This window comes from Uloborus diversus, chromosome 2 (genome assembly GCF_026930045.1).
Source record: "Uloborus diversus isolate 005 chromosome 2, Udiv.v.3.1, whole genome shotgun sequence".
NCBI classification, from domain to species: domain Eukaryota; kingdom Metazoa; phylum Arthropoda; class Arachnida; order Araneae; family Uloboridae; genus Uloborus; species Uloborus diversus.
In genome coordinates this window covers 49550803-49575666 of record NC_072732.1, presented here as the reverse complement: position 1 = coordinate 49575666, position 24864 = coordinate 49550803, and the positions used below count along the sequence as shown (strand labels likewise).

The window sequence follows — 24864 nt, the reverse complement described above, 5'->3', positions numbered from 1 at the left end:
TAGTTTGCGCTGATTGAAAATATCGGATATATATCAAAATATCCGAGATATATCAAAATATCGGATATTTTCGATATTTTGGAAAATATCATGATATTTTCGAACCCTGAAGTCAGCTAATCCACACATTGACTTGCTATTTCTAATGCTGAGTTGCAGAATCGGCGTATTGAGTGTTTTTGTAAAAGAAAGAATTAAGGTGTGCAGTTCCTGTTTATTTTTCTTAAAATTATTGTTATTTAATCTTCAGATAGTTTGCTTATCCCTTCAGGTTGTCAAACTCCCTATTTTACTAGTTCTTTATCTCTATATTAGTATTTAATCTTCAGATAAATTGCTATCCCTTCAGGTTGTCAAATTCCCTATTTTACTAGTTCTTTTAATCTACCAGAAACTTTTTGCTTACGATGAAAAATTATCCGTAAATTCTAAGACAATATTTATTAAGTTGTTTCGTTCTATTACTTGCGAAGTAAAGCTAACGTATATAAGGGCCTAGATTGTCTATTCATGATACGCGTCACATACTTACTTTTTATTTCGTTGTTCACATAACGCAACTTCGTGTCCCATTTCGAAACGAACATTTTGAAAAGGTGTAACGTAAGGAGTAGGGACTTGTTAACATTCGTAAAATAAAACTCAATCCGGTGTGGATTTTCAGAATGCTGTGACTGCATAGAAAACAGAATTAATTGTATGCAATAATTCTTATGAATGCTCTTGGTCACAGTAACTACATGTTCTTATCATCCAGATTGGCTAAGAGTCATTTGTTCTTTGTTTCCATCATTTATTTCTAAACAAATAAAAAAAAAGAAAAAAGAAACAAACTTCTTTAACTCGTTTGTTATCTTAAGAGCATAGTCTCATTTTTAACCATCGTGTGAAAACTTGAATATCTTATACATTTTGTCTGATGCAAATGAAAAACCACTGGATGAGTACTCTTACCCTATTTTATTTTGCTCTTCTTAATTAATAATTTGTATTATGCACTACTCGCAACGAAAATAATCAAGATTGAGTTTTTACCTAGCAGGAGAAAATGTGATTACTCTCTAAAAGAGTTTGACCGTTTTGAACACGAAAGTCACCTTTTCTGAAAAGAATTGTGAAAAAAAAAAAAGAAAAAAAGAATGAAATAGAATAAAGTAAAATTAAAATGATAATTGTAGTAATAAAAATAATGATATTTGTAATAATAATTATAAAAATTATTAATATAATAGTAGTTTCATTTAAAAATTTAAGATAATGTAGATAATAGACAATTTTTGAGTGTGTTTTTCGATGTGCAATAATATCTAACATTGGTTCCCGATTTGTAATGCGACTGGAAAAACAATTTCAGAGTGAGAAATCTTTAATAGGTTGAAAACATTAAAAAGGTAGGTAAAATTATTATGACCAGGTTATTGGCACCTGAAATTATAAAAGTACTGCAAAACCCCTCCTAACGGACACCCCTCTTATGCGGACAATTTTTAATTCCCCAGTTCCAATGCAAATAACATTATTAAACCCCTGCCCTGCGGACACCTCTTTATTGCGGACAAAAAAATTTGCCCCATTAGTGTCCGCATTAAAGGGATTTTACAAACTATAACTGTAAACGTAGTCCTGAAATTTTACGCTTCTCGTCCTCTAACATTTGAACATCACATAGCGAAATAAAACATAAGGAATAAAGTAGCTATTAATGTTATATTTTATTCACTTGTTCTGAATGCTTGTTTGTCAACAAGAAAAAAAAAACTGCCTAAAAAGTTTTAGTTTAAGAATCTCGAGAAGACTTTTTGAGAGTGCAGAAAATGGACCTATGGGTACGATAATGGCTACAAAAGTTTCACACGCCTATTTTTTGAAACAGCATATTTTCAAGGAAATTAGTTAATATGATATGCGAAATTTAAATTAAAAATTAATTTTTCTGCAATGTCTTTGCAAAAAAAGTTTGCTTCATGCTAATAGATAGCAGCACTGTCGCGAAACCAGAAACATACATTAGAATCTCGTTCATAGATGGCAGCACTATTTTTTGTTTACTACTTATTTCAGATTCCTTCAGTTTTCTCTTTTTTCCCAGCACATGTTAATTACTTCAAATTTATAAATTTACTAGCAAAAACACACGGCGTTGCCTGGGTCAGTAATAATTATGAGAAAAAATCGTTACTTGCTTTTGTTTTCTGTTTTAAGTGAAAGAATTTAAAACACATCTTTTTGACGTGATTAAAAATCGAGTTTCTTCCTTTCCCATAAAACTAAAATAGCAATAAGTATAAAGAACAAAATAGTATTGATTTAGTAACGAAAGCACTATATTTAAGCATAAATAAATTTCCAAAACATGAAATTAATCTTCTCATGTTTGAAAAGATTAATCTGTTGATACTTTTTTTTTTTAACATGGAGTCTAAAACTTTCTCTGCATGGCTATTGAGTACGAAGTTTTAAAAAAATGTAGTCGCGCTCGTAATCCCCTTATACTTGCTTTAGTTATTTTGGGAAATTTCAATCATTGTGGGCTCTTGGTGCGATTTACCGAATTTGCGGGAATTGTTTTGGGATACCTTTAATGATGCTCCCCCCTTCTTTCCTTACTTTGTAAAACGATATGATATTAATTTTCGTTACAGAGATATTATCGCCAGATGCTGAGATACTTTTGGTCACCATAAAATGGCGCTAAAGAGTTTCATCCGAAATGTTTCCAAAATAAGTAGTAAAATTTGGCGATTGTTTGAAATTGTGCAAAAAGGAAAATTAATGGAAGTTTTTGTGCTGTTTTTGGATTTGCCCTTATTTAGTTGCTGGATTATTTAACACAGGAAAAAAAGTTTTTTAAAGATTCTTTGATTGGTGATATTTTGTTTACATGGTGAAAGCTGAGAAACATTATGGCGTAGTCTTCGGCTTCAAAAACAGCAAAAATTTCGGCAATCTGCTGGATGATTGAATAATGAGTAAGTATTCAATCAGCATAAATAATAATAAAAACCATTAATCACATTAAAGTTCCGTTTAAATGGAAAATCATCAGCCAAATCATGTATTATTTGCCAATCTTGTGCAAAAATCTTACTTCAAGATTTGACTTGAGAAAAGCCTTGAACAATCACGAAAAGCAAAGAAAGTCAACAATACAACAATTGTCGCTGAGATGAAACACTAAATACTGTATTGAGTTGAGGAAAGCCTTCGAACATGGAACTAAAAAGCTCATAACTCGTTTTTTATTCTACTTAGAAATTTCGAACAGGTGCCATCTTCAGCAGAAAAAACAGAGCTTCCGATGGATGTATAATGTAAATATGTGCAAGTATTTTTTCATCCCTATATTAGAGAATTACACGAAAATTGTATTTTATTGCCCCCTAAGGGGGGTTGCCCCCCATAACGGGACGAAAACTATCCCATGTGTTATTCTGATGCATAAGCTATATTATTGTCAAGTTTCATCAAAATTCGTTCAGTAGTTTTTGCGTGAAAGAGTAACAAACATCCATACATCCAAACAAACTTTCGCATATATAATAGTAGTAAGATGAGTCTTATGTGTATTGTTGCGTTTGACTACTTTGCAGCTGAAATTTTTTGCATGCTGAATTTCATTTTTAAATATTTTTTTTTGTCTTTACATCTTGTTCCAATTTTTCCGACTGTTTAATCAGTCACTTGAACAAACATTGAAATATTCTGCTTATTGTTTTTTACGTACACAGTTATCTACATCTATACAGTCGAATTCGCTTTCAACGAGCGCGAAGGGACTGCGACATTTGCTCGTTATTGCCTAGTGTTTGTTTAAAGCGGGTTTGAGAAGGCACTTCGTTCCGCCTTTTCAAACGCAGAATTAAATTTAACGCGAGGGTGGAAAAAAAATTTTTTTTTCGAGGCCGTCAGATTTTCAGAGGGGATGTGAGTTTTAAGTGAACCTTTAAAATGCCACCATTCAAAAGAGTAACGTTTTGGAAGTGGCGCAAGTTCGTAGCGAATTTTTGAAAATGAAAAAAAAAAAAAAAAAAAAAAAAAAATCGTCATATTGAAACACTCGAGCGTGTCGGGTTTTTATACAGAAGATTCAGCTTGATGTTCCAGTCACGGTAGCCTAAAATCTGACGATTTTTTTTTTGGGGGGGGGTATTGATATTATTAATCTGATCGCTAGAAAAAAAATCTTGCGCGTCATACCTACCAACAAATAAAGTATTCCGGTTCAGCTGTCTAGTCACCCGCCACCGCTCCGTGGTCAAGTTTTAACAGGACTGTATCTTTGTGATCGGCTGTAATTGCTTACTGCGCATGTGCAAGTTCTGAACTTGATAGACGATTTTTATTACTTCGGCTTGTAGAAATCGACAGATTATATTTTTTTCGTGATTCTTTTTTTTTTCTTTGAAAAAAAAAAATCAACGTGCTTTAGAATGTCAAGACAACGTTTATTTCATTTATTTATTTATTTTTCAACTTTGTAGCCCTTCCACACCTTTACGTTACGCTCATATCGTCAGATTTTCTAAATGTAAACGTTTTAACAAGTAATTAACGCACCTTTGTTGCCAAATATGTGTCCAAAACAAGGGTTCCTCAATCCTTTTTTGGCACGTTTTTTTTTTTTTTTCAAACTTTGTTTTAAAAAAACTGGTTACGTTTTTTTTAAAATAAAATTTTCATTGTGATTGGCTTAAAACAAAGCTTAAATGTAAATAAAAGTAATGATTGTGGTTATACTGCATATGTAAATGAACCTTTGCAAAAAAAATCGCAGAAAATTATAAAAAGTAATAATAAAATCAATGGAAAAAATGTCGTTTTCCATACGTTTTTCTTTTATTTATTCAATTTATTTATTCAATTTTTAGTTTGATATTTTTTGTTTATTAATTTGCAAGATGTTATGAAACTCAGACAGGTCAGAATCTATGAGGACCTGTCACGTTTTTTCATGGACCGGTACCGGTCCATCAAATTAATGGTTGAGTACCAACATTCTAGAACATTAACATATTTAGTTCGGCATGTTTTTGTTTTAATGGGATAGCACTACAAAGATTTCAATTAAAATGTAAAATTTTTTTTCTGGTGAGAGGGGAGGGGAGAACAAGAATAAATGATAACCACCATGAGTTAATATCGTTTTAGAATTTCAAAACATATTTATTTTGCTTGAAATTTCAAATAAAGTGCATCGTATAAAATATGAGCAATGGTCAAACTTTTAAAGTTCATCTGAGCAAGATTTCACTAATATTTTACAGTACTAGAAAATGGCCCATCAAGGTATGACGGGTGAAAATTGCTTCTACATTTGAACGAAGCAATTGTTGTTTGGTGATATTTTGATAGTTGAAATTTTAACCCTAATTCTAGTGGAATCAGACCTAAACTCTAGTAGATAGCGTTCATTGTTCACCAATGTTTCGTTTCTTCATTCTCCTGAAATGAGTCTTACCAGTAAAACAGTTAAGGTACCGGATTTAGTTCAGCCTCGTAAAATAAAGCATTTCCCTGCATGTCAAACACTACAAATGATTATAATATATATTATAATACTAGCTGTACCCGACGCGCGTTGCTACGTCAACAAAAAAATACATCATTATACTGATTTTCATGACAATCGGTTGAACGGGGCAGAAGTTGCTACTCTGCAGTGCCACCTGGTGGCGAGTGACTTCAATGAGCATATTATGCACCTTCTCCGTGGAAAAATACATATATATAGTAATTTTCATAATAATCGGTCCAGGTATCAAGTGAAGCCGTGACTATACTCAAATTTTGTACTCACGCAGTTTGCAAGATCAATCAATCGCTAAAAATATCAAATAGAAAAAGTTTTAAATCCCCCCGTTGCATGAAAAGCCATAAAACAATAAAGAAAGAATTTATTTGTTCAAACTCAAGAAAAATGGCAACAGCTAACTTCTTATCAATGAGATCTTTCACGCGAATTAATTTCTGCAGCCGATAATTTTATTCGTATTTATCCAATGGATTGTGACTTAAATTGGAGTAAAAAAGGAACTACTGATCGGATTTTTTTCGAACTGGTCTATAAACATTCCCAGTTCCAAAAATAACAAACGGTGAAAGTTTCAGATAAATTTGCCGGGTAGTTTTTGAGTTCATGGATGACATACAGATAAACATTCATTTTTATATATATAGATATAATATAATTTGAATATAATATATAATATAGTTTGATCATATAATATATAATATAATCGTATATAATATAATATTGAATATAATTTGAAAAAATATTATCAAATTATCATCCCGTGGAGCGAGTTTCATTCTTGATAACGTCAGGAGCGTTACTCGATCATTCGCTATTATGTGTATGAGGGTGATAACTAATAAACATTTTGTATTCATTACGTACCAATCGACATACTTAATTGCTGAAAATAACGAAATCAACGTGATGTGAAAACGTTTCACTTTCAAAAAGAAAATAACTTTTCACAATCTAGAAGAGAGCAAAATATAGTAATATGCACCTAATATAATAAGGTGTTTTTTAAAACTTTTTATTGAACATTATCAAGCATTTTCTCTGAAAAATTAATCGTTCCTAAGTTATTAAGAACAAAATACGTTAATGGAATGCATAGAAGTTATAAAATATGGATCATAGCTAATGTTGCGTATCAAAACTGGAGCTAGAATGAGATCAAGGCAAATCAGACAGAAGCATTGTCTCACGGCCTATTGAAAATTACTGAATTATGTCTCCTTGGCTGTTTTTGGATTAACTTCCGAAACCTTATAAGTTTTAAACTGTGCATTAAATTTCTCTCTCCAAGGACTGATATTTCAGGCAGGTAACGCAGTCTTAGTGTCAATCAAAAAAAAAAAAAAAAAGAGTCGTCACAGCACCATTTTCATCTTCACTTTCAGTTCTGCTTTCTTCCTTTTCTAAAGAGAAATAAACTTTCCCGCGCACCGAATGGCGCATTTTGTTCGATATTGTGGCCTACCCCATATTGCGCTATTCTCTAACTTTGATTTTTCATTCTTAATTTCACGCATTAATTATGCTTGAATTGAAATAAATACTGAAAACACACGTACTTAACGTTAATGATGAAGAAATAATAAATTATAAAGTTAAATTTTCGACGCATAAGAACGGTTATTGTAGCAATGTAAAATACTTCGGGAACTTTGAGACAATAAAACACACATAACCTGCACTACTACAACGCAGAATATTTTATTTCTGGGCACGACAGAAAGCATCGTCAACTCTCAAATTAGTTTAGTCATTCCCCGTAGTCGGATGCATATGTAACAATTATTATCCTATATTAGACATTTGGGTAACTGGGGTGAACTGCCTCACTACGCGATTTTCATGCTAATATTTGTTTCTATTTTATGAAACACCAGTGGTACCCGCACGGCTTTGCCCGTTGTAGAAAATTTACAGTTCATTTGGTTCGACTGTATATTTACAAATAATGGATGATGCGTTTCTCGCCAATTTGCTGTGGTTATTTGCTCGCCCACGTTACGGTTTCACGTTATGATAATTTGGTAATTTAATCATCCATGAAATGAAAATTTGCTCGGTAAAATATTCTTAAAATTAGAATATAAAAGGGACAAAATTGAATTTTCGAAAAATCGCTTTGAGGTGCACATCCCCATGCTGCAAACTAATTTTGTGTCAAATTTCATGAAAATCAACCGAACGGTTCAGGCGCTGTGCGCGTCACAGAGATCCAGACATCCAGACACAGAGACTTTGAGCTTTATTATTAGTAAAGATAAAGGATACAGATATTGTTCGGAAGCTGTATAATTTTCTCTATGGTTTTGTGTTAAAATTAATTTTTAGTGTTAAATTTTTCTTTTAGATATATGAAGGTTCAAATTTCTCCCGTAGGTGAAGGTAGGAGTTATTAAATTTGTTTGATAGTTTGAAAGATCGTCTTAAAATAAACTAATAAAAAAACGCTTTTTATACTGTTTTACGTAAAATCAAGCTCGTTTGAAGCATACTCGCTTACTAGAACAGGATTTGTAGAAGATTCCGATTTCTTTTCAGACGTCATTGCTAATTCTTTTAAACCAAAACATTGATTTTTTTTTTAAAATGAAACTCACGAGTGAAGTGCTTTTTTCTACACAAGCCCGTACCGTTTAGCATGAAGCCTAAAGATTTCTGGTGTAAATATTCACGTAGCATTGAGAAGTACAAGAGTCGAGCTCCGTGAACTTTCATGCAAATTAAGCTATGCATAAAAAAAATTACTGTGAAAAGAGGATGTAAACTGCCTTTAAAAATTACAGAAAACTTTGAGTTTGCTGTTGAAGAACAAAAATGTCCACTATTATCTTAATGTATGATCAGTGTTTAGACCTACCAGATGTGACATTCCACGATATTGCATTCAGCAGACACCCCAGCCTGGAACAAGTTCAACAATAGCGAAATGAATGCAGAGTGCACCCATTTGCATCAAACAAGCCAAAGAAATCATTAAGACTTTCTACTCCAAATAATGACAAAATCAGCGACAACATTCCATCCGCGTCTATCTCTTCATCCACTTACTTCTACACCTACACACCAATACCAATTGCCTCGTTATCGGGAAAAGAAAAAGCGTCACCAGTACCTTCTTTCCTAGAGAAAGTAAAACTAGTAAAACTTCCTGTGTGCCTTTTATTTTTTTTTTATACAGAGGGGACACCTTGCGATCGGATATGTACCGCACGCTGCTAAGTGGTTCTGTGCTGCTCTTGCGAATTGCATACTCTATGATCCGTGACCAACGACATGGATTCGAAACGAAGGCCTGCAATCGTCTGTTTTGATTCCGTTTAGTCGTGATGGTATGCAGCAAGTTCGATTTTGCTTTAGTGAATATTGTTGTGTTCGGAAGGGTTTTTGCCTGAAACTGGTTATAAGGTAAATATGCCACTAATATTATGTGGAGTTGAAAGGTGAAGCTTTAATATATGCTGCAAGATGTTGAAGATTTCTGGTGGACTTCAAATCTCAATGTGAGTCCAGATGAGATTTACATGGTGTGCAGAATGTTTGATTTTGCGATAATGGATATTGCTGCGTTCAGTCGAGTTTTTACCAGGAACTGGTTATGAGGTAAATATATACCACTAAATTGTTTGTAGTTAAAAGGTGAACCTTTAATATTTGCTTTAAACTGCTTAAAGTCTTCTGCTGGACTTCAAATCTCAATTTGAATCTAGAGGAGATTTAGTTTTTGTGTCCATGTGTGTACTCCCGTCAAGTCTTGTTTATGGAACCAATCTAGGGGAGAGGGGGTAGGTATCTTTTCTTGTCTGCTAATCAAAGAAGGCAAGTTCTTAATTCCATATTGAATTTCAAATTAAGTTCCGGAGTGTCAATGTTCAAGGGTCAAAGCAGTTTGCAAAAATGCATATGTATGTATGATATATATCTATTTGTAAAGTAATTTATGATACAGTCTCTTTATATTTTTCTTCCCATCCAAGTCACTTATATTCTCTCCTGTTATCTAATTATACAAAGCTACGCTAATTAAAAAGGTTTTGACAAAATAGTGGGCGGGTTAGTCCTCATTAAGACAAACAATGTTTGCTATTATGTCATTCTAAATGCACATGTGTGTCCTTCAATGACCGATGTGAATGGTGCAAAGTCTTAGTTGTGGAATGGTGCAAAGTCTTAGTTGTCAATGATGCAAAATCTTAGTTGTGAATGGTGCAAGATCTTAGTTGTGAATGGTGCAAAATCTTAGTTGTGAATGGTGCAAGATCTTAGTTGTGAATGGTGCAAAGTCTTTGTTGTGAATGGTGCAAAGTCTTTGTTGTGAATGGTGCAAATTCTTTGTTGTGAATGGTGCAAAGTCTTTGTTGTGAATGGTGCAAAGTCTTTGTTTGAATGGTGAAAAATCTTTGTTGTGAATGGTGCAAAATCTTAGCTGTGAATGATGCAAAGACTTCTTGATTTTTTTTCATTTAAAGTCTTACTTGATCTTCGTGTTCAGCAACTATTTCCTCCCTTTGCGCCATTACAAACTCATTTTGGAAAGCTCAATTTATGGATTTTTATAGTTAGAGTACCTTACATTCCATAGTTAATAGTGGTCATTTTGATGACGATACTATAGTCACTCTCTCACTTTTTAAAAACCCTTTTATGAGCATTCTATGCTTACTACTTTTGTCTTGTGTGCTCCTGAATAATTAACTTGAATGACCATGCAGGGAATCGTTGTGAATGAATTATATTTTCCCTTTTAAAACAACATTTGCACTTTCGCACCCAATTTTGTTTTTCTTCAAGAACTAAAATTAATCATAAACAACTAGCATAACTTTTGTACCAAATGTGTGCCTTATTGTCCTGTTCTTCATTTTACAAACTGAATTGTAAACAACTGACATTGGAATTCTAAATGCCACTCTGTGGAATTGTACGATGTTTTCAACAAAATGCATCTATTGATGGATTAGAAACGCATGTAAAATAATTTTAATTGCTAAGTTTACCCTTCATGCGCTTTTTAAAAATTGATAAATTTTTTTATGAACGTTTATTGGCATAATTTTCAAATTTTAGCAATAGTTTTATCAACCTTATACGTATACAGTGGCCGACGTTATATGAATCACATTTGTTCTAAACAGTTTTGATTCCATAAAGCGGCTGATTCAATAAAGCTGGATTTTGTTCTGTTTTTGACAAGTTGATTAATTAAAGCGGTTGAGTCAATAAACCTCTGGTTCAATTAACCGGCGTCCACTGTATTAGTAACTAATACATGTCATAACAGTGTAATGCTTGTATGAGTTTTATTGACCCAAGAGCCTTTACAGGCTATACTGTGCCAGTGTAATGAATTTTTAATTTAAAATTTAATTTAAATTGTTTATTTAAATTATGTACTTAAAATTTTTTACTTCGACTACTGAAAACTGTACTAAAAAGTTCACTGAAGAAGACTGCAAAATGGAATATGAGTCCTACTAAATTTTTTTTATCTATCTTTGAAGTCTATGTTAGTTTCGTTGAAAACCTTTCAGCATTATCCGATGGGCTGCTTATCAAAAATGATAAATCATGCTAATATAATGGGGTTGTTTCCTTCAGTCAAAAGTAGTACTTTTTGTCACTAAAATTGATAGAATAAGCAAAAAAAAAACATGGACCCGGAAAAAACTTTCATTTTCCCAACAGTTATTTTTTAATTAATTTTTTAAAATGTCCGATTTTGCAAACAAGGCGTGGTCTTGATGACGTCACTAATGATGCTCTTAGGCGCATTTTGTACCGTGTTTCCACGTTATGATAATCAAGAAGCGAATTAAAATTGCGCTCTACGCTTGCTATCAACCATATCGTTGCCAATACACGTGAGTAAAGATGCGAATTAAATATTTTGCTCTGTGATTGGCAACGCAGAATGGCATTTCATCATTTGTGATGTCATCGGACAGAAGCATAAACATTGAAAGCGCGCCGATTTAAGTAATTTTTAAAAAATATTAAACTTAAACAAATTATTTAAAAAATGGTCAGATCCTATGTTTTTAAGCATGCTCTTTCAGAAAAAAAATACTTTTAAAATTTTGGAAACGACCCCATTTTCAGCCAGAAAACTTTTTTTTTTGTGTATTTTTTTTTTTTTACTGTGCCAGCTTGTGTAAGTACACCTAGATTAATACGCTGAAGTTCATACTATTTTTGCATTGACCTTTTATTTTATCGGTACATGTATTTTACCTTGCCATTTGCAAGTAAAATCGAAGTAAAACAATTAGTAATGCTATTTTTTTAAACCGAAAATCTATTTTTTTTCGTGAATTTTTCTTTTGCGGGCTAACTATCATTAATGAGAATGAAAATGATTTTAATTGCTTGTGTCGTAGATCAATACAGTAAAACAATTTGCTTATTTTTATTTAATTTTAAATATTTTTGAAATATTTTTCGAAAATAATGATTGAGGTGAGGTTTGACTTATATAAATTCTTAATGGGTTGACCTTATTAGGACTTCTCTATATGTTGGTATAACATTCGAAACGGTCGAACATTTAGTAGCTTTATACCAAAATTTAGCTTTTAAATCAAATCAAAGAACTTTTATTGTTGAATTATCATTTAAAGCCCTGAATGTAAAACTTTCATACATGTTTACTTCATATTTATGGATAATTCTAATGATCCTACGTATAACGGAAAGATAACTTTTCTGCTTTGCAATCAAATTTAGTATTTTAATTTCTCCATATTGAAGTAATTTTATTTCATGATTTGCAAAATCGACGAAATTGAGCTGGAAATAAAATTTTTCCTCAATTTCTTGTCACCACTTGTTTACGACAGCAAATTTCAGTCAATTTCCTTTTCAACTCCTCAATCAAGGTAATGCGTTTTGCTCGAGGAAGTTTGAGGAATTTTTGAATTTGATGAATTTGAGGATAAGTTTTTTTAAAACTAAGACATGTTCGAAAAAACTATAGCTTTTTTTTTAAAAATCTATAAACATAGATAGACATTATATTGTTTTAGAAAGCTGTGTGAATTTTTGAGAAATCACGAATTGCTTATTGTTTTCACTTGAATCGTTGAATGACGTCGTCCTTTGATTTTATTTTTCTATGCTTACAATGCAGGCGTGAATGTGCCTCGGAATCGAATTACTTATGAACAACCTTCTCTGCTTTAGACAATCCTTTTTACGCGAAAATAGTATCCAGCACCATGAGCGTCCATATGCAAAATTTTAAGAAGGGGGGGCGGACTCGGATTTTTCCTCCGTGGTTTTTTGCAGGTTATTTTCCCCATGGAAACCAATTTACAGATTACAGTTATTTAAATTAGACATTTTTAATAACTCATTCATTACTAGCTGGATAAGAAATGTTTTTACATTTTTGCAAAGAAAAAAGTATAAAGTCAAGGAAGTTTTAATTTCTAAGAAGAAGGGGGGAGGGGAGCTTGTGCCCCCATTTGCCTCCTATATTGGCGCCCATGTTCAGCACACAACATCCGGTATCGAGCACATAACACTCAGCATCAAGCCCCTGTCCTGCATTTGAATTTTGACATCTTGAATTCAAATTATGGTTGCGATAAAAGCCACTAATCGAAACAAGAAACCCAACGAGAAGGGTCCTATCGCAATTCGTGATTGCAAAAATTGAAGATCTCTAAATTCAAACTTTTTTGTTTCAGTTTTGTCTCATTTTATATTAATGATGCGACATGAATGTCAACGTTATTCGAAATATCGATATTTTTGCTACAGCATCGATATTTTCTCCATCGATGTTTTAGAGTCGATGTTCTTTCTAACATCGATGTGTTCTTTTTGATGTTTTGTTAACTGAACTGGGAACATGCTTGAAAATGTGAAATACGTTTGCAACTAGGGTGAAAGCTTCGTTATAAAATAGTTATTGTGACATCTATTACACTAAATGGAGTTCTCGATAGATATCTGTCGATAGAAGAAGAAAAAGTAGAAGTTTTTTATCAGCCCACTGCTAACTAGAACATTGATCGTTACAGGTCCGACATCGATGAGAAAACATCGATGTTGTGGATACATTGTTCTAAAAGCATCGATGTTTTGAAACGTCGATGTTCTGGAACATCGAATGTATTATTATTATTATTTATGACATTTTTATGTTAAAGTATAGAACATCGACAGCAAAAAAACATCGAACATGACGATAAAGTTTTTAAAAAATCGACTTTAATACTTCAATGGCAAAAACATTAATATTTTAACAAAAACATTTATGTTTCTAAAACATCGACATAGAAGTCACAACCCTATTGGATGTTACTAGTTTTCCCCAATTGTGAACATACGTTTATGCTATGGTTTTCGTCTAAGATGTGTATGAACCTATAATGAAGTCCCTCGCCCTCAACAAGTATTTGATTAAAAAAATTGTATTTTTTCTTTTAATATGTACATTGTTATTAGTATGTACATCAAGCCGCTATAAATATTAATAATAAGTTTGCGTTGAATGTAATTTGCGTAATTATTCCATTTAATTCCGTTATAAGTTAAGCATACTTCTAAGAAATATTTATCGTTATGTTTCCTTTTCTTTCTTTTTTCGTTCTCTTGGTTCTTTTTATTTTTTATTTATTTATTTTTTTTTTCGTTCTTTGCGTGTTTGTGAGTGTGTGTTAGGGTGATTCCACGGTCACATGTGGGACTGTTTGGACTAAATTTTCTTTATAATTTCATCTATACCAAATTAATCAGGGTTCGTAGTTAAAAATTTGTTGACCTAGTGAAAGTACTTGACTAGTGTGTTTTGCTAAGCAAACTTTTTTTCTAATTTATTTGTTAATTAGTATTTTTAATGAAGTTTACTTGTCACGTGTGGGACATACTTTTGGACATCAGCTTCAGAGTTCTTGGTTCTAGTAATATATTCTTTCATTCTGTTGTTGAAAATCGATTACATATATACTTTGCTTTTCTGCAAATTACGTTTTGGCGATAATTCAAAAAAAAAACTATTAGTGGGTCATTGCACAGGAAATCAGGTATTTTGTCTCACACGTGACAGCTCTATATTTTACGCCAAAATCAATATTCTAAAAATCTAACAAACAAAGATTTTTAGCCTACGAAACCACACATACACGTGTCATTTCTTAAGCAAAAAAAAATATTGCCTTATTACACGTTTTGAAACGAAATGTAGATCTATTAAGTACGGGACAAAACATCTGCTTTTTCGTTTAACCGTTATATAGCTTGAAAATTGTACAATTTTTTCTATTGATTAGCTTTAATTATTAAATAACTTACTTTCAGTTTTCATATTATTCAGGTGAAAAATTAAAACATGTTACAAAATTATTCGTGTAATTTTAAATTGTTTCAATATTTTTATATTTTAAATACATGAGTTATTTTTTCTTTTGTATTGCTGAATTTTAAATATTATTTATTAATTTACATTGCTATTAATAACGTTTCTTCGGCAGTTCAAAAGTCTTAAATACAAATTATTAAATACAGGGGTTATGAATTCAGACCTATCGTGAAAACGACCATTAGAGAAACTAAGCTGTAATATATTCTCGATATTTCAGAACATCGATGTTTTTGTTGTAGATGTATATCGATACTATCGATGTTTTAATTTTAAACATCGATGCTTTTTTAATCGATGTCATTACAGTAAAACCTGTGAAGTTGACCACCCTTGTAAGTTGACCGCTTTTTTCAGGCACGGAATTAATCATTAGCCCTTATCATATAAATCAACCTCTGTAAGATAGATCACTAAAGTGGTTCACCGCAAGTGGTCAACTTACACAGGTTTCACTGTACCTTATATTATTAGTGGTAATTTTAAATGGGGGTTACTAATACTGATGCTACAGTTCAGGGCATGCACAGGGAATTTTGTGAATATGATGTTCAGTCATACAGGGTAATTCTTATCCGCTATTTCTCTATTTTGAACTAGTGGTACACTGACGGCTTTGCCCGTAATGGAAAAATTGAAAGGTCTTTTGATTCACTTGTATATTTACAAATAATGTATGGTGAATTTTCTCGCCAATTGGCTTGTACTCATGTTACGATTCCACGTTTTGATAATTTCGTATCTCGCCAATTGGCTTGTGCCCATGTTACGGTTCCACGTTATGATAATTTCGTAATTTACTCGTCCATCTTATGATAATTTTGTTCTTAAAATTGGAATAGAAAAAGAACCACATCGAATTTTCGAAAAATCGTTTCGAGATGCACACGCCAATGCTACAAACTAATTCTGTGCCAAATTTCATGAAAATCGGCGAAACGGTCTAGGCGCTATGCGCGTCAGAGATTCTGACAGACAGAGATCCGGACAGAGAGACTTTCAGCTTTATTATTAGTAAAGACTATTCTACTCATACATAAAATACACCGCCAGCTCAGTTATTCCATCCGAGGCTTGCAGTTTCGTGCTTTTTAGCACTCATCAGCCCGGATTGGTAATTTTTAATGAAATTTACCTGTTACGTGTGGGGCACACTTTTGGACATCAGCTTCAGAGTTCTTAGTTCTAGCAAAATATATCCTTCGATTCTGTTGTTGAAAATCTATCACATATAAACTTTTCTTTCCTGAAAATTACTTTTAAGCGATAATTTCAAAAAGGAACTATTAGTGGGTCATTACACAGGAAATCAGATATTTTGTCCCATACATGACAGCTCGATATTTTTCACCAAAAGCAATACAGTAAAACCTTGTTAAGTCGTCACTCAAGGGACCAAAAATGTTTGACCACTTATGCGGAGTGACTACTTATGTAGAGTGGGAAATTAAGGAAGGAAAAAAAAAGCCTTACAAATATTCATGAATAGCAGTAGAATTCTGGGAGAAAAACAATACCTTATGTAATCAATGTCTATAAATTAGTGGAAATATTAAAAAGGGTGAAAAATACTAATGATAGTTACTTTGTTTTATTTTCTATTACTTATACATTACTAAATAACAACAACTTGTTTTAATGTAGTTACACATTAATACAATCCTTCAATGTTGACTCATGAAGTTGTTGCTTACGGAAAAGAATGATCTCTTCTAACATACATCAAGCTTTAAATTCTGTGTTTCTAGTTCCTTGAACGGATGTTAAATACTGACTAACTTTCTCCAGGTATTAGATTTTGTATGTCTTGCTGAAAGGAGTTTAATTCATACTCTTGGCACTAAGCAGAGTCACAGTAAAAAGTATGCTTTGAACGACCAGAAAGGAGGATCGAGATTTCAAGGAAAAATTACTATCAAACAGCCTTTCAACTAAGTCCGACATTATTTTCTATGATCCGATAAGGAAAAGGAATTTTAGAAAACATTTTTTGAGTGACTAGTTAACCGGGTAAAATTAAATTTGGTGACCAGTAAAGAAGGATCATTTTATATTACTGTGAATGAGACTTTTTCGGGACCAAAGAAAAACTACCACTTAAACGGAGTGACCAATCAACCGGTCGACTACTTAGTGAGGTTTCACTGTATTCTAAAAATGTAACAAAGATTTTTCACCTACGAAGCCACACATAGACGTGTCATTTCTTAGGCAAAAAAAAAAAAAAAAAAAGTGGCTTATTACACGTTTTGAAATGAAATGTGGATCTGTCACGTGTATGAAAAAATGTTTATTTTTTAGTGGAATGGCCCGTTAACTAGCTGGAAACTATTACAATTTTTTCTATTAATTCGCTTTAAATATTAAATTACTTGGTGCTGCGGTCAGTCGTCTGGTGTGTTAGTTCTACATTAGCTACCAGTTTGTTTGGCTCTCTTGGCTCCCTTAAGAGGTTTTTCGCCTCCAGCTCAGTAACTTTCTATCCCGGGCTGATGAGCGCTAAAAAGCACGAAATTGCCTTCCTCGGATGAAATAACTGAGCTGGCGGTTTATTTTATGTAATTTCTGCCTTATCCCTGGCTTAGGGTGGTAACTTACTGCAAAATACCTTATTCATATTTTAAAAGTTTAATTACGCGTGTTGGTAGAAACCCGAAGGGAAAGTCATGAAAAGCAGGGTGTTTACAAAGTTTTGCACTAGTAAAGAACATTTATTTAACAAAAACTATTTAGGATTATGCATTATTATTTTTATTTTGATTCTTATCTATCTCATCAAATTTTTCTCCATTGTTACAATATTCGCTAAAGACTTCGCAAACATTGGAAACTGAAAATGGTTTCAATGGAAGAGAAAAAACCCCAAGGGCACCACGAGGAGTTTTTAGAGGATCCCCCCCCCCTCAAACACCCCAGAGCCTTTTTTATTTTAACACGAATTGAAAATTCTAATACAACACTTTGTACAGTCGAACTCGCTTAAAACGAGAGCGAAGGGACCGTGATATTTGCTCGTTCTTACCGAGTTCTCGTAAAAACCGGGTTCGTGAAAAAAAATAATAATAAATAAATATTTACATACAGTGGCTCCCAAAAGTGTTCGTACACCTTGAAATTTTGTAGTAAAATCAAATAATGCAAAACTGAATTCAAATATGAAGTCCAATTTTTTTTCACACCATTCCTATGCCATTCTGAATAAAACCCAGTAATTTTTTTTCTAAATATTGCCACATTTTATTTTTGAAATTTCTCAGAAAACGAAGAGACAGAGAAAAGATACGCCACAAAAGTCATCGTACACTGAAATATTTTCGAATAAATTCATAATTAACATTATCATGTATGGTTTTTTTTAAAATTATTTTTGCATTGTAATGATACTATAAAGTCATTTGCCTTCAATTTTTTGTTTATTTATTCCCTAATATTCTGCTTATTATTTTAAAATGGCAGGTATGCGTAGAAAACAACAAACATGATTCGAAATTTGATTTTTTCCCCTCACAATAGCCATAAATTGGTTTGAAATATCTCTAAATTAGTTAATTTATACCATTCCATAGTGAAGGGCTTTAAAATGCTTTAAAGACAAGAATCGGATCGAAAACAAGGGAAGAAAAGGTCAACTGACAAAGTTAACAAAGCGTGATCGGAGGTTTACAGTTAAAAAAATTATGAAAAATACACATTTGAGTGCTGAAAAAGTTTCTGCAGAATTGAATGAAACATTTTACGTTTAGTTTTCACGTAAAATTGTTCGTCAAGTTCTTTGGTTAGCTGGATTAATGGGACCTCTTCCCGCAAAAAATTTCTTGTTCCTGCGAAAAACAGTAAGCTTACGCTTTCCGTCGTAAAATCAATGATAAATAAGCTCAAAACGTTTTGGAACAACGTCTTACTTATAGATGAAAATAAATTTAATATTTTGGGTAAATTGTTGTATAATTGTCAAGAGAAGAAAAAATGAAGAATTTAATCTTAAGAACTTAGTTGGATCAGTTAATCAGGACGGTGAAGGTGTTCTTGTGTGAGGGTGCATAACAGCATCAGGACCTGGAAATTTGGAATTTTTTGATGCAATAATAAATCATGCTGTTCATTTAAATATTTTAAAAAATAATTTTAAACTATTAGCCCAAAATTTGGTAATCGGAAACAACTTTGTTTTTTATCAAGATAACGATAAGAAGCACACGTTTGCGTTTGGTGCCTCAAAAATTGTCCTTAAGCTTAGAAATATCTCCTCAATCTCCAGATTTAAACTTAATGGAACATATTTGGAGATATCTGGTAGCTAGATTACGAAAATACACCATTGAAACGAAAAGCGAACTAGAAACAGTGAGACTCGAAGTGCGGCTGAACACTTACTCAGAAATTGCACAAAAAAAGAAAGAAAAAACAATGAAATCTACTCCCAGACGTTTAAAAGCTGTTGTTGATATTGTATGATATTCTACTAAATAATTGCTTTGTAAAAAGTTAGATTATTTACCAATTTTTTGACATTTTTTCAAAGTGTACGAAGACTTTTGTGAGATAAAATTTCCGGCAATTTTTTGTTTTCGATTTTTTTTAAAATTATGTTTTAATGTTTTATTAAAAATTTTCATGTAGTTTTGTTAAAATAGATCATAGATCTTATAATAAAATACCTATTCCGAAATATTAATTCTAACCAATGGATAATGGCCAATTTCATTGAAAGTCGTAGGTGTACAAACACTTTTGGGAGCCAGTGTACAGTTATCTGTTATCGTCTTAACTATACTCTAAATATGCGAATGTTTTTGACATTTTTCAAAGCTGTTGCATACTGCCGTGGGCGTGTAAAGGGCTGCAATTTTTTTTTTTTTTGTAGTTTTGTCATCTGTTGTAAGTTAGTTTTATTGTACAAGCTTGCTTATTTGGTTTCCGCAGAAAAAAAGGCCCCCCCCCCAAAAAAAAAAAGTCTAATTCCAACATTTTTCTAATGTTAGTATTGAATCCAACATATTTCTTCAAATATCTCGAAAACCCATTTATGCTGATACTACCGTTTACCTGCCCACGGCCACTACCGTCGTTTTAACCAAATTTGAGGATTATCTGCGAATTCGCTTATCCGCGGTTACCGCGATATCCTATAGTATCGGAATAATCGGGAGTTTACTGGTTTTTTTAAAAAATTTTTTTTTTAAAATGGGGGATCACTTTTCCTTTAAATTAAAGCTACCAAACTTACGTATTTTTGACCCTCCCCCTCAAAAAAAAAAAAAAGGGGAAAAAAATTCAAGCACTTAAAATTCCAAGCATTTCCTTCTAACCTGCATTCAACGGTTCAAATTTCATGGTTTTTCTAGCTAAACGTTTCATTTGTAAGAAAATCAAACAATAAAATTGCGAGCTTTGCCGAATTTCTGACAACTCGTTCCTGTATGCTCAGCTTTCAATAACAAGGTTGCGTGTGAAGTTTTCTTACTGATATTTGCGTGACCCATCTAGAACTTTCTCAGTCATCAGTAGATTAAATCGTGTTTGAATATACTTTTAATAAGAGTTGTCTGTATACATTGCGTAAGTCAATTCTTATTAGCGCTGTGACAGGAAGCATAGCGTGGAAAACGTTAGACTTCTACCTTTCTTCTTTCCACACGCATTTGTAAAATCAACGGATATCATTTTTGCAACGGCATTCACCTTGTTTTGTCGTTCTTTCTACACAAGTTATTTATGTCACTTTCGAAAAAGTTGACTAATTTGCACCAAAAGGAATGGAAAATGTCGTTTTTAATTTCACGAAGCCAAAACAAAGCCCTTTAAAAGCTCGAGAATAATATTAGAATTTGCACGAAAGATTTATTTTTTGAATGTTTTCATATGAATGATTGCACTCTTAAAAATTAAGGAAGATTTTCTGGTAATTGTTACGGTAAAATGGCGGACTTACAGCATCGCTTAATTTTTTGGTAATTTATACCGGAGAAATTAGCGATCCCAGCGCCAATTGGTTACTGTGGCTTACTGTGACATTAGCGCTGTGACAGGAAGCATAGCATGGAAAACGTTAGACTTCTACTTTTCTTCTTTCCATACGCAACGGAAGGAGGAAACCGTACGCCGAGGAAACCGTAAAATTTTACAGTAACATTTGATTTTTACGGTAATATTTACTGGCAACATGGATGCCAGTAACAATTACCGTAAATTTTCCGGAAAATTTTTAACAGTGTGGTACATAAAAAACACCCAAATATAACAAAACTACGTTCAAACTCAGGATTCAACTGCAATTAAAAACATCTGACGTAAGTTTATGTCAACAACACTAATATTTTCTATTTCTGCATTATGTAAGATAAACACACCAGTAGTGACCAGTGCTTCAGTAGTGGCCATTTCAAGATTTATATTTGAAAAAATGGGACTCCAGGTCTCCCAATGGATTTAAAAGTTCATCAAACTTGCAGGAAGTCTTACCTCTCGCACGTTTGAATCCATTGGGAAAATATTAATCCTATTTTTTCGAATATAAAGCTTGAAGTGCCCACTACTGAAGCACTACTAAGCACTGGCCACTACTTTGATTTGTTCACCTTACTCAGTCATTTTGCTGAATAATCGTAAAAGTTCTTCAGTGGCTTGAGTTGTGACATTTTAGGCAATGCTGTAGCCAGCAAAATGCTTGACTGCAATATATTTTTTGACACTTTTAAATGGTCATGTTCTATTATAAGTGTGTAAGTTTCGTTTTGTTGATTAAATTAATTCCGTTACTGCAGCACCCTCGATAAAGAGATAATGTACACTCATGTTTGTGAAAATTGTAACACCAAGAAGGAGTTATGCAAATGAATAGAAATTCACAGGAAATGTACAGCAGGATAAGATATGCAAATGATTAGAATTACAGAGACGTCGCGCATGCGTGGATTGAGAAACGCCCTCTGAACTGCGGCGTAGACTCAGTACATAAAGGGCTGTAACGGTTTTTTGATACTATGATTATCTGCCGATGGTAGATGTTTCTCTAGTACTCTATATGCCACGTCCAAAACACAGAGCGTCATACGAACGAGTAACGGAGTTCGAATAGGGTTACATGATCGGCATGCGCGAGGGCGAACTTACGTATGGAGAAATCAGTGCCCACATGGGGCGTAATGCCTCAACTCTGATACGTATTTGTAAAAGATGGAAGATGACAATGAAATTAGCATTGATTCATTGATCTGTAATTTTGATCGTTTATTGACTATGAGCAGAAGGTTTTATTCCATTCCAATGAGTCCTTCATGTTCTTGCAATTTTCACAAACTTGAGAGTATAAATATGGCTGGTATAATGAATAAATAATTTTACCTCAAATAGCGTAATCCTTTCTTTTAAATATACGGATTTTTTTGTAAAACTTTCTTCGAAAAAAAAAGTAATAATTAAATTAAGAAAAAGCATGCCTTCTATAAAATGCAAACCTATCCTGTTCTATTTATTATTCTACAAACATAATATTTTGTAGGAAAACAAGAACATTATAATTGAGATTGCATTATCACATGAATTTGTTTTAAGAAAACTCAGTTTTATTTTGTTTGTCTGTAAAATATTTGCTGACGAGTAAAAAACATAACGTTGAAATTTTGCTATTACAGGCACTTCAGTCCCGAATGGCAGTCCTTGAAAGTCTTCAAGAACGTCTGATGCGGGCTATTGACGATGTTAATAAGCATTTGACTCCTACCAAGCAAGGTGCTCAAGCAATATCCCATTCATCAGAAAAGATTTCAGCAAAAGAAGTTGCTAGCAGTCGGTCAAGTTCGTCAACTGTTAAAACCGAATTATCCAAAAGCGACAGCTTAAATAAGGACAGTGGCATTGGGGCAAGTGAAAGCAGTCTTCTTCACACAGAGCCTTGTAAAAGCTCGGAGGAAAATGATGAGCTTTTACAACTTTTGGACTTGATTGACCAAAAGAGTTTAGTACTTCTTCAGCAGGTTGAAGGCAGTGTTACACCAGAAAAAGCGAGCCAAAAACCTGAAATGAATGAACATTCCAATAATTTGTTGCTGGACAACCTTTTATTTGAAAAAGTAGATACTCAGAGACAATTGTCTGAGGTTAGGGCTGAGCGAGATGAACTCAAGTCCCGGTTAGCTAAGCTGGAACTTGCTACCGAAGCTGTAATGAAAGAAAAACTTAAAGTGCAACAACAACTGGATGCATCTTTGACGGAAAACCGTAGTCTACACGAGAAAATACAAATTATCGGTGACTCGAAATTCAAAGCTGAAACTCAAGGCTTTATGGTAGACATAGAAAAAGCGAATGTCAAAAGAAAATATCTCCAGTTTAGTGAGAAAAGTCGCAGACGAGTTTCATCTATTTTGAAAGAAACGAACGTATTAGAACTTCAGAAGCAACTTTTAACGTATGTGATGGAGAACGATATTCTTCGGGCCAAACTAGAACAGAATGAGCCATCTAGAATGGCAAATTGGTTAAAAGTAGAATCCCGTTTAAAAGCAGAATTAAAAGATGCATTAGAGGCCAAACAGTCTATGCAAGAAACGCTAGAGAGAAGAAACTTAGAAATTGCTTCGCTGAAAGATAGAATTCGTGCCTTAGAAGAACCTGTCGACAATGATTCCTGTGTAAAAAACTTCGGAATGAGTAGTACAGAAGATTGGAGGGAACCTGGTATAGCAAATGCATATAATAAACGTTCTAATCTTAATGCCGTTTCGCCTTATTCCCCTTTAGGTTATGGAGATTTCTCCAAAACGCAAAGTCTTCCTGCTATGCTTTTGACGGAAGCCCAAGCTAAGTCCAAATTACAACAAAATGAACCTGTTGATTATGGGCATGTTTATGACACGGGAAGTTTTACGGATATTCCATTGAACAGCAGCTATCAACCAGAACAACCATTTTCTCATTCTAGCCATACAACTGATCATTCCAAAGACCTTGTAGATTTTTCCACGCCAACTGGTCCAAATTACTCGTCGGCATCGACTTTAGTTCAATCTCCCTTTGCTTATCAGCCCACACTGAATTCTGGTTTGTCCGTTCCAAACCTTAGTGGTCAAAGCAGCCAAACGACATTTCAGAACTGGGGCTTTGCCTCGCGCAAAACGTCAGCCATCGGTGTCATTGGCAAGGAAGAGGGTGCCAAATTAGTAAATGGCCATCTATGCTGGAAAGGTGCGAAAGAACTTGAAACACGTGATATCTCGAGTATCTGCACAGAGTTTGATCCTCTGAGTGATGATGCACCCTCGTGTGAAAACTTTGTTGACTCTTTAAATTTGTCCATTCCACTGAAGCCATCCCAATTAGGTGTGTCCCAGTTGTCTTCTATTGGTGACAGTCTGCATAGTGCTAGTTTAGACATAGGTTGTGCAACTTCTGGAGTCTTGTGTCAGGATACCAGGAAAATATCAAACGCTCGTTCTGTTGATGGAATTCGAGAACTACTTGTTGACAGTGGCTATTTCAAAAGGCCAGCTTCTTCCCCGTATACGCATTCTAACGTTGTAATGCGTGGTAAAACTGGTCGTCAACTACCAGTTAATATAATGAACTGTATGCACGAAGTCTCGGATTATTCATTGTTGTGATATTGCCTTAAAAAACTGTTGTGTATTTTATTATGAATTCTAAAATTCTCGCAATGGACCAATATATATGCATAGTTGTTAGTTTTTAAATGTTGTGCATTAAAACGATTTTATATTGATTGTTTTTGTGTTTTTCCAATACCTTACAAATGCTTATACGCATTTAGTTCGTTTCAAGTTCAATTTGGAAGTCTTCAAATCTGATTCGACGATGAAAATTTAGATGATGCGTTACAGAATTAGTAGTCTTGAAATATTATTAGAATATCAAAAACTTCCTTTTTGCTGTTTCATAACGTAAAGTATAACTGTGTTCTTAAGAACAATATCTAATTCACCAAAAGAAAGAAATTGGCTGTTCTTTTTTACTA

General features: G+C 33.3%; 1 protein-coding gene across 3 annotated transcripts in view; it reads left to right on the top strand.

Moving 5' to 3' along the window:
• LOC129217023 (uncharacterized) overlaps positions 1-24612 on the top strand; it is a 150637-nt gene extending 126025 nt beyond the window's left edge. For 2 of the 3 annotated variants that reach the window (XM_054851256.1, XM_054851255.1), the window contains exon 5: positions 22526-24612. In XM_054851256.1, coding sequence (XP_054707231.1) covers positions 22526-24493 — 1968 coding nt within the window. In that variant the 3' untranslated portion in view covers positions 24494-24612. Of the gene's footprint in view, positions 1-9058; positions 9131-22525 lie in introns of those variants that run through there. The other variant, XM_054851257.1, reaches the window with a different exon arrangement.
• The last annotated feature ends 252 nt before the right edge of the window (positions 24613-24864 follow it).